At 44.2% G+C, this 11,195-nt stretch overlaps 1 protein-coding gene across 1 annotated transcript; it reads left to right on the top strand.

Moving 5' to 3' along the window:
- The first annotated feature begins 4,859 nt into the window (after positions 1-4,859).
- Positions 4,860-8,189, top strand: RPL14 (ribosomal protein L14). Its single transcript, XM_074839651.1, has 6 exons — positions 4,860-4,940; positions 5,410-5,511; positions 6,141-6,235; positions 6,955-7,054; positions 7,428-7,481; positions 8,030-8,189. The coding sequence occupies exons 1-6, from the start codon at positions 4,938-4,940 to the stop codon at positions 8,168-8,170; spliced, it is 495 nt and encodes a 164-aa protein (XP_074695752.1). The 5' UTR covers positions 4,860-4,937; the 3' UTR covers positions 8,171-8,189.
- The last annotated feature ends 3,006 nt before the right edge of the window (positions 8,190-11,195 follow it).

Genomic DNA, 11,195 nt, shown 5'->3' with positions numbered 1-11,195 from the left:
GTTCACCCTTTCTGTTAATTCCTCTTAATATTGCTGTAACGTGATCTGTGAAGCTGCAAGGGGAATACATCTTGAAGGGCCTTGCAGTTAGCAGAAAGAAGGGATTGTTGTACTCTTCAGGACCTGCAAGAGGAGAAAAGAGCATCTCAGCTTCACTTCCCTCCTCCCCTTCTACCATCTCCTTTTGCCCAGATTCAGTACCTACATGGAGCTCTGTATTTCTCCAGATGTCCTACAAATAGCTGCTGCCAATCACTTTAATACATTCCTCCCTCTCCATCTTCTCAGGATTGCTTCCCTCAGTGTGTAGTTTCCCTTGCATCTTTCCTCTCTGAAGGGATGGTTACTCATTTCATGCATGGAGTTTTCCAGTGTGAGAAAGTAAAAACTAGGAGATTACCATATCCAGCATCTATTGCTAAGAAGCTAAAGCCTGTGAGACTGCCTGAGTAGTGGTTTTCACACGGGTGTGTTGCATGTAAGAGATCTACTTGTTGATGCATATGCCCAAAAGTCAACGTTGGATTATGAATTCCAGTGGCACATAACGTGTTTTCTATCCCTGGACTGATTAGGTTGTGAGACAGGAGAACAGTGGCCAGTGTTTTTACCCATGAATATTTTCAGTTTCTGTCTTTTGTTTCTATATCACCTTTGCACTTTCAGGTTTGGTTATGGGGTTGGGGTTTTGTTTTCTTTTGTTTTTCACAGGCTGATAGATGATTTGAAAGAAACTAAACATGGATTTTGGTTTTTTTTTTTTTTTCTTTTTTCCATTTAAAAAGTTAGTGATTTTTCAAGAGGGGCAGCAGTGAGGGCTTTGTCCCTTCTCTGTTGGTATACTGCTGTGTCCCGTCAGTCTTACTGGAGTAGCAGTACTTAAAATAAGGCAGAAGGTATTACAAGATGATGGAGTGTTCTGTGGCTCCCAAGTTATGTCTGATAAAATGTAAGATTTATTTCACAATGCATGGACATCACAGAGGATAGCATGAGAGAAAAGCCTTACCTTATTTTGTGTGGTTGATCTGGAAATGCAGTAAAGAGTAAAAAAGACACCATTAAAACGTTTTCTTCAGCGGCTAAATTTCTGCTGAAAATTATATTCTGGGATACTTACTTGACATACAAAACCTTTACTTTGCTTGTGAAAGGCAGGGCCACTTGCGTGTAGTTTTGCACAAATGGAACATGCGTGGAAGTTATTCTCCTTACAGTTGGCAGCTAAAGAACAAGTAAATTTGTTCAAGAATTGTTTGGACTTCTAGATGTACTTGGATAGAGCCAGTATCTGTTCAAAAAATGCCCTTCCTCCATTAATCACCTTCTGTTTCCCTTCTTCAGTATTTCCCTCTCCTCCCTATGTCTATAACCTCCATCCCATATCACCAGGTTACCCACCTGCTCAGTCTTACCTCTCCCACCAGTTCCAGCTGGGCAAGCTGGAAGTATTGCACTCCCAGCCAGGCAGCTGCACCGCCACAGCTTACAGCTGCTTCCAAGCCAGCACCATGGCTGCAGTTCAGCGGTACAGTAGAAAAACAGCTGTCTGGGACTGGCAGCCAGCTTGGCTGCCCTGGGCTGTAGTGGTTGCTCCAGGAGGGGAGGGGAGGCAATGGGGATGATAATGGTGTCCATAACCATAGCTAGATCCTCCCCCAAGGAAGAGTGGAACTAGACCAAGGGTGTAAGGTCCTGCCAGCTAGAACTGAACAGACCTCGGGGAGAGGCAGTGTAGTGAACAGCACTTGGGAGTGTGTACAAACTATAGGTTATTTATCTTTTTATACTCTTTACTCTCTCCTTATGAAGAATAATAAAATTAAGTTGTGGAAAGCAAAGCCAAGTGTACTTTTTATTTTTTATTTGCCCAATACCAGTATTCATACTGGTAGACAAGTTATTCTTATTAGAGGGATAGGAAATCCCTGAGATGCTTTTCTGAGGGATGGAAATTTGCACGCTGCGAAACTGATCCTGTGAGATCAGTGCCCGTTATCTCCAGAATCTGTATTTTCAGCAAGGAAACCCTGGTGGTTAAAACCAAGGCCCTCTTCTGGATTTTTATTTTTTTTTAAACACTGTTAACATTTCACTCAGGGACATGACACTTTGTAGGGCTTCTTTCACATTCACCACCATAATGCTGATCTGAAAGCAGCAATTCCCAGTTATTAAACTCAGTTGATCAAGAGTGGTTAGAAAAAACTGTTGGGCACTGGCAACGGGGACAGGATTATGCAATGTGAAAAACCTCATCTATGGAGAAGCAGCAAGAAATTAATCCACCAGAAGAAAGAGATGAGATGAGACATGAAATGCATATGGATGTTTCTGAACAGGGAAAAGGTGATAAATTTTCTCATACAGCAATACACAAACTCGGCAGAAGAAAGCAGTAACTTGTACTGCATGGCACGATTCAGCATGGGTAAGATCAGCTAAGGGGGCAGAAAAGTAAACTGTGAGTATGATAGTCAAACATTCTCCAATTTGGGGTGGTTTTATTAATTTTTTAAATTCAATTATTATTTCTGGAACAATGTATGTTCACTTGGATGGCAATGGAGACTGTATCATAAGAAGTGCTCACCTACACTTAATTTATGAGTGCTCTTCTGTGTAGGAAGGGGAAGGCAGTATCTAATTACTTGCTCAACATTTGTGCAGGCCTAGTGTATGTTTTTAAACGTGTAGTCATGGGAGAAAATGCTTTTAAGCTTGAGGTCCTGAACTGTTTTCAGTGTGTGATGTTAAGGCACAGCCCAAGCTTGGTGTTTTTTATGATGCCTCTTCCAGTCATTTATGATATTGACAGATGCAGAAATGCATGTGTGCAAGTTATAGTTACATAGAACTCAGTCATCAATGTAGTCACAAGTGACATTTGAGTATCTCTGCCATGAAACATGCAAAGGCAAGATTTTAGGTAACTTCCTTCCTCTTAAGTAATACTGGAGAGTAATGTTAGATCAAATGAAGAAAATGAAAAATACTATTTTTCCAAATCACTGCAAAATGGAAGAATCAGAAAGTCTTCATCTTCTACTGACTTCCTAGAACATGTTTAAAAATAACTTGTTTAATACATGTATTAATATATTACTGTTGTAAAGAACAGTTAAACAATATTGCTATAATGGTATTCTGGATGGGACTTTCCAAAATACCCGAGGGAGTCAAGTGCTCATTAACATTTTACTGATCCATTCCCTAGGCACTTTGCATAAAATATCTGCACCATTTAAAATTTCTTAAGTGCATTCTTTACTTGCTCTCTTATATTATAAAAGCAAAACTCCAAACAACAAACACTATGCTTTAGGCAGCTAAGTTGGGATGTTTCATTCTACTGTTGACAGACGAGCCAGACAAATGAGGGTCAGACCTCTGTTCCAGCAGAGCTCGGCAGCAGGCCGTGCCTATGCTTTGCTACCCTCAAAGCTCTTCTCCTCGTAGCAGATGTTTTGGCTGATGTTTATGAGTGAAAAACATGATCTGCACGCATGTCAGTATCTTGACACGTGTCCATCAAAGCCACCCACGGAGCTTTTCTGCCATGCCCCAATGGTCCACAGGGCCCCTAACTGCCTACCTTCCATCAGCAGCAGCGCTGCTTGGCAGCGAGGGCTGTGGGGAGCTCTGGCAGTGCTGCGAGGCTGCTCTTGGGCCCGTTGTCCAGTGGAACGTCTCTCCACCTGGCACACCATCTCTGCAGCTCAGCTTGGGGCTGGAACGTTCTGTACGCACTGCAGAGCTCGTGCTGCGTCTTTGCTCTCTAGGAAACGCCATTCATGTGGCGATAGGTACCGAGTAATAAAATCAGCGCTGTCCTGCGCTTGCCCCTGGAGCTCGGCGAAAACACGGCCCAAGAACAGAGCGGGCAGGTTCTTCTGGCAGCGCACACATGCTTCTGTGACACTGGTCCTGGCACGGTGCCTTCTACCACACGCAGGAGGGAGCAACTAGCCATTAACAGCGCAGGTCCAACGCTTGACTTCTGCGCAAAGAGTGCTGGCTGTCCCCCTGTACTGCGGTGCGTGTAACGCAATTAAATGCTCTTTTTGGTTGTTTTTAAACCAACTTTTCACCATCAGGTGGCATCACCTACTAAGCTTAATTATAATGCTGGTTTACCCTCTTGAAACGTTTGTTCTACACATACCACTCCCGTCTCCTTCCCAAGCCCATTCTGCATTTGTTCCGCTGTATCCCGAATACCACCTCGCGTATTGCCAAGAGGCTTTCAAATTTGGGGCCGGTTCTGCACTGACAGGAAAACCCACGCACCATCCTGGTGTATTTTTCACTCATACCCCCATTAAAATGTTCTGCCTTTCCAAGAGAGGGATAACTTTTAATAGTTGTCTCAGAGCGTGTTGGTTGTGCTCTGCCATCCCTCCCCTGAGCTCAAACAGAAGCAGCTCGCCAGCTTTGCCACAGCACGGCCCGGCCTCCGCATGTGCTGTCCCCTCCGCCGTTCTTCCGCCCGGGGGCTGCAGCCAAGGCCGCTCTCTTGCCCGCGCCCCGCAGCACCGAAGCTGTCCTCACCCGCTCCCCGAGCTCGGGAGGAGCGGCAGCGGGCTGCCGAAGAGAGCGGGACGAGCTCCGGGGACCGCCCGCTCGTCCGCTCCCACCAGACACCCCGCACCCACAGCACATGCGCGCGGCGGCGGCGCCGACGGCCACCACGCGGCCACCACACTTCCCCCCCCCGGGCCGCGCGCCCTATCCGCAAGACGCCCGCGCGCGCAGCAGCGAGCCCCCGCCCCGCCGGGCGCATGCGTACCGGCACGCCGCCGGGGAAGGCGCCCCGCGCGCGCACACTCCGCCAGGCGGCACGCGGCCCCGCCTCCGCGCATGCGCAGCCGCGGCTCGGAGGCGGTTTCCGGCCGCCGCCGGGGCCCTCCCTCCCTTTCTGCTCGCGGGCCGCCATCATGGTAGGTGCGAGCGGCCGGAGCCTCCGCGGCCTGGCGACCCGACGGTCTGCCCGTGCCCTCCTGCCTGTGTCTGGGGAGGGGGAGAGGACCGCGGCGCCTCGCCTGTGCTGGGCTGGGACCGGGCCCCGCGTGCGGCCCTTGGGCGGGCGCGGCTGGCGGGCGGGCAGGGCCGTGTTCGGAGGCAGCGCCTGCTGTGGCCGGAGCCGGCGCGTCCGGCCCTGGCGCTTGGCGGCCCGCGGGGCTCCCTGCTGCTCCCCGGCGCCTCTTTCTCCGCCTGCCGCAGCCTCCACGCGGGGCTGGGCCGGCACAAAGTAGTTCAGGGCGTTACCGTGGGCCCTTTGCTCACGCGAAGGGAGTTTGTGCAGTTCGAAAGCTTGGGGAGCTGCTTCGAAGGCTGAGAGAGCCTTGAATCTAGCAATGGCCTTAGGTATATTCGCGCCTAACTCCTGTCAATTTTTGCTGCTCCCAGGTGTTCAAACGCTTCGTCGAGATTGGCAGAGTTGCTTTCATTTCCTTCGGGCCACACGCTGGCAAGCTGGTGGCCATTGTGGATGTCATTGACCAAAATAGGGTAAGCTATGAGTGCTGTAGCTTTATTTTCTCCTTTCTGCCTTAATAGAAGCTTGTACACTAAGACGGAATGTATTGATTTTAAAGGAAATTTTCTGTGAATAGATTTTTCAAAGAAATAAGCAATTGACAAAAAGATGGAATTTAACAGCAGTTGTATTTGAAATTTTTAGTAGCAAGCTTTTTTCACTGGTAAGTGATATATTCCCCTCTCTGCTATGTTTCCTAGCAATAGAAGTGGATAAGTGATGTCAGTTGGAGTGGAATGGAATTAATGTATGTTTAAAGGAAATGTTTGGGCTGGGGAACTCTTTTTACTTAATGTTCCTGAAAAAGCTGGGGAAAAAAAGATGAACTAGTATGTCATCTTAGTTCTGTGTGCTTTTTTTAAAGTGAGGTTTGTTTTTTTCCAAAGACAAAGATGGACCTTTAAAATTCTTTCGGTAAAGCTTAGATTGTATATGCAAGACTTGGCAGTCTTGGGTTTTGTTGGCATAATGTTTATTTCAATTTTGAACCATTGTGGTCAAGATATTGTTCATATGTTATTAGGAAGCTGCTGTCTAAATCAAGTATGATGGGAAAACTGCTACACCACCCCCCCCGCCCCCATTTGTTTTTCTTTTTCAGGCACTAGTTGATGGCCCCTGCAGTGGTGTCAGAAGGCAGGCTATGCCCTTCAAGTGCATGCAGCTGACTGACTTTGTTCTCAAGTTCCCACACAGGTGAGTTGTTGGCGTTTTTTTGACCTGTGTAAAAAACCCATGCTGTCACTTGATGACTGAACTATGTGATCTGATGCTTGCTAAATCTAGAAAGTTCATAAGACATTTAAGTCAATGGGTTAATATGTGTGCACAGTGAAAATTCAGCAGACCATGTTATCATAGTTGAACACGTTAAAGTTTTCATGGCCAATATTGGCTGATGACCGCTGTTAGGGAGCAAAGGAAATAGCACACTGGGCTGGGCAACTTGCAGATACTTGCGGGGTGGATGGTGGAGGGGGAAGCAGTTACAATAAATACTGTGCAGCTTCGATTCTGCTACTGCTTAGATCATCTTCAGACATGAAATACGTTCCCTGCCTGTAGAACTACACTGGAATTGCAGGAGGCTGAACGCATTCTGTTCTCCTTAGCTTAGTTACTATATGAGTTTCTGCAATTTAGAAACAAAAATTGCCGCCTTTTTGATTCTGAAGCAGTGTTAGGAATAGTGCATGAGTATGCCTCTTGGAGTTGCTCATCCATCTGTCCTAGCAAAGCATTTACACAACAAAATGTTAATTAGGCCACATAGATGTGTCTGGCGTTGACTTTAAGTGTCTGAAGTAATGTAGAAGGGTGATCGTCCCTTGTAGGAAATTTGGTGGGCCAGCATTAGAGAGAACCTTTATTTTTATAAAGACTCTGAATATAATTTTGTGACTGTTCTAATGCAGTGCTCGTCAGAAGTGTGTGCGACTTGCCTGGGAGAAGGAAAATATAAATGAAAAATGGGCAGCGACAAGATGGGCAAAGAAGATTGAAGCCCGAGAAAAGGTACAGTTTTTCACTTTGTACTGCTTCTGCTTATAAAATCAGGTGGATTCTAATAAACTGTGTTTTCAACTGCAGGCGAAGATTAAAGATAGACAAGGCATAGATTTTTAAAAGTTGCTACCAATCAGCTTCAACTTCTTGTGTTTTAACAGTAAATGTGGTTTTGTTCAGTCATTTCTGTACCCACCTTTTTTCCTGCACCATCATTCCTTCGTACCCAGCGAAGGCCTTAAATAGTGAGCTAGTTCCAGATGTGCAGCTAAGCCTAATTTATAGATGATCAATTACTTGTGGAATGCTTTGAAACACTGAGTTTTACTACTTGTGTGTGTATGTATGTATCAGAGCTTCATGTCTGATTCTTTTCAAACAGAAAGCCAAAATGACCGATTTTGATCGCTACAAGGTTATGAAAGCAAAGAAAATGGTAAGTGTTTGAGTGTTACTCTTTGTGGGGTTAATGCTTGTAGCTTTCACTTTAGAGTCACATACAGACGTTAGCAGCCTTACTTTTATAGCTGACTTGGGTTATGGACTGGCACAAAGTATGTGACTGCCTTGAATTTTCCATGCTTCTTTGGTCATCACTTTCTCCTCAGTAGTTGCTCAAACTTGAATCAATGTGATCTGTTTGTCAGTCTTCCAAGTCATAGCTGAGGAAGGAACTACCAGCTGATGAAATCAGATATTCTTGATGGGTTGCTGTTAGTATTTCATTCTATAATGAAGGTCTTTTGCACATGAAATATTGGGGTGCTCAAGTTATCAGCAAGAATGATGTTGTCCCCTTAGTTGATCAGAAGTTTTAGGTGGAATTTGACATTTTAAATGTAACACGTGGTAAGTCTTTTGACTATATAATTGGTTAGCAATTATCAAAAAATCCAGAATCTGAAAGCTTAGAATTCAAGGCATAATATTTGAGCTGTTGCTGTTTTCATTCTGATGAATAGTAAACACTTTTGGTTTTTACAGAGAAACAGGATCATCAAGCATGAAATGAAGAAGCTCCAGAAGATGTCTTCTAAAAAAGGCAAGAAGCCAGAAAAGTCAGAGAAGTCGGAGAAGGCGCCCAAGTCAGAGAAGGTGCAGAAGGCACAGAAGGCGCAGAAATAAATGAACTTCTCGTTATGTATGACTGTGTCCTTGTTCTGATTCTTTAAAACTAACAAATGGTTAAACATCTGATTTAAATTGTAATCATAAGTTCACTTTTGCTTCTGACCAAGAGTTGTTGTCTGTCTCATTTATTAATGTCCAAGTGTTGGGTTCTAGTGTTTTCCAGGAACACGCAGAAATGTTTTTCGTCACGTTCTGTGAAGTTGACCATACAGACTATGCTCAGTACTCCATACCTAATGCCAGTTGGAATAGTTGCATACTCAGTTATTTGAAGTAGGTCAGGTCCTGATATTTTAAAGCAGTCTGCTACTTAAATGGTTGGGAATGAACAAAATTACTTGCACAGTCTTGAGCATGAAAGATGAGAAATAATCAATTGTGCTACTTACCCTGTATAAATTGGGGCATAACCTGAAAATACGTGTTCTGGATAGAATAGAAGTTATGTCAGTGTTTGAAAGACTGACAAATTGATGTTCAAATGCTTTAAATTACTTCATATTTTCTAAAAAATTTCCCCTGTTCAACTTTAAGAAGTGATCTGGAATACTTCAGATGTCTAACACCACAGTTGTCCTGCAAGCACAGTTACAATAATTAGTGACATATTAATAAGATGGAAATTGGTGACTTGTGTTTAAGCATGCTTGTTTTTTGGAATGTTCAAAGTTAAGAGTTTATGTCATGAGTTATGAGCCTGATTAGTCCCTTAAACTATGCAGCTTATAATTCCTGCTTTTTAATCAAAACTATTAAGTAAAAGGGGACATGTCCTAAAAGCTTCTGAATCTACCTGAAACACTGAAGTGCTAGATTTAGGCTTTGGACTATAATGTTTACTCATTTCAGTGTCAGCATCCATCTTTTTCTGTGTTTTCTCCTGTGTAGTTTGTTAGTTTGTTGGCAGGGGATATGTTTTCTTCATATTGAATGAAGAGCTCTGGTAATTGAAAAGCAAATTATTTTTACAGTCAAATATAAAATGGAGGTTGTAAGATCTTTAAATATATTGTCGAATATATGATCAAATGTATATTTTCAAATACACCCATAAGCATGTGCTTTTACAAATGTGTGCTTTTAAGTAGTTGGATGGGTAGTGTTGCTTGTATCAGCCAGAACTGGGCATCTGCACGCTCAAACACTTAAAACGATGCAGTGTGGTCTTGAGCTGTTTGTGTGCCTTTGGAAATTGGGTTCAAGCACATGGTTGATGCAAATGGATATAACAACTAAGGAAAAAGAAATGATGCAAATTGGGATTAAAACCCGTGTTCAGACATCTGGAGATACTGATTTTAAACTGGATTTTAAAGTGATTAAATCCACCTACTCTGAAACTGAACTTGAAAGATGTATCAACCTGGAGGTCCTTTCAGGTGAGAGTTGTTCCTTAGGGTTTAGGTGTTGGGGTTTTTTTAATATGTACTACTGTTAGGCTCAGTTATATAAGACTGGGGAAAAATTCGTAAAAGTGCCTGTAGAGAAAATAGATATGCCTTCAATCCTAACGAGCTCACAAATGCTTATTCTGTGTTATTTGCTCATTCTTAAAGGTGCTTGCTTCCAAAGAATAACTTTGGCTGTGACTGCAGCAGTTTATCCGGTGTTTTCATTCCCACCAGTACAACTCGGAAACATTTCCATGATAGGAAGTATGCTGTAACCTGCCAGACTGCCTAGCAGCTCTCGTTTTCCTGAGCAGGAACCTCGTGAGGGTACCAAATATGCCTAGAGTGAGGGCGGGCTGCCTGCCTGCGGCCGGCTGTGTTGGCCCCAGCACTGCGCCAGGCGAAGGGACAGATGTGCTGGGGGAGAGGGGCGTTAAAAGATGGAGGCTTTGTTACGTGCCTTAGAAGAAAACTTGGTTCTGTAATACCATGTCTGCCATCGAGTGCTGCTGTGAAAGTACAGGTTTTTTACAGTTTGGAGGAAAGGGGAGAAGAAAAATAATAGAATATACCAGTCTCCGGTACCTGCGCTGTGTGTTTCTGACAGCATGTTCTGTGTGAGCAGCATCTGGTGCTCCTTTTAGCAACGCATGAAACCTCTCTGAAACCTTCTGCAGCTCTCTATCATTGGTAGTCTACCTTCCTGCCGATCCACGAGTGTGCCATCTGTGCTGGGTTGTCCTTTTCTTAAAAGCTACGGGGAGACAGAAAACTACAGAAGCACAGTTTTGTTTTGGAAGGTTACCACACGATGGCAACGTTGGCTCTTTACAAGGTTGCTCCTAAGGCTTACCCATACCCAAACCAGGCAAGTGTGCTGCCTTTCCCTGCAAGGAGCGGTGCCCAAGAAAGGGGGTGGCACAAACATCTGAGAGCAAGGGACATGCTTATCCAATTCTTTATTTTGCCTTTATAGTTGACTAAGATGGACGTTGCCGCACTCAGGATATACTTCTTTAATTTACTTTGTGGAGCTGAGTGTAAAGAAATAGGATCTGCTGTTTAGAAAAAGCTTAAAGGAAGTCCCAACATTTATTTTCTCAGCTTATTTCACGCAGAACATGTAGGGACCTTGCAGGGGACAGAGGGGGGAATGTACCCTATCCCAGTTAACTCCTGACACCAGCAGATAATTGCCGTACTTCCTACACCGATACTGATAGTTGGCAAACCCTGTCCTCATCTCTGTGCTGCAAAGTCTGGGAGACATGAGCAATTTCAGGAGTAGAATTGGACCCCTTAGCGTAACATGTAGTTAAAAGGTGTAAAATCTGCTGTTACTGTTGAACCAGCTGCAGTTCTGGGCCGAGTGGTTTGCTGGTGATGCATATTTGTTCTTCAAAAAAGGCTGTATTTAAGTTCTTGGCTCTTGTCTAAACATGTCTGTTTCTGTGTTTGGCATCTGAATGTGTTTCAATTTTTTTTTTTTGGAATGCAATAGACCTGAAAGTAGAATCTCTGGCTTTACTGATCTTTCTGGTTTTCAAATACTAGTATTCAGACTGTCCTTCGGTCAAGATTTGTTTGGTGACCATGACATTTTCAAATCATTTGGTTTTGTAGTTACC

The sequence above is a fragment of the Strix aluco genome, chromosome 1 (genome assembly GCF_031877795.1).
Source record: "Strix aluco isolate bStrAlu1 chromosome 1, bStrAlu1.hap1, whole genome shotgun sequence".
In the NCBI taxonomy this organism is placed as follows: domain Eukaryota; kingdom Metazoa; phylum Chordata; class Aves; order Strigiformes; family Strigidae; genus Strix; species Strix aluco.
This window is presented reverse-complemented; position numbering and strand designations above follow the sequence as displayed.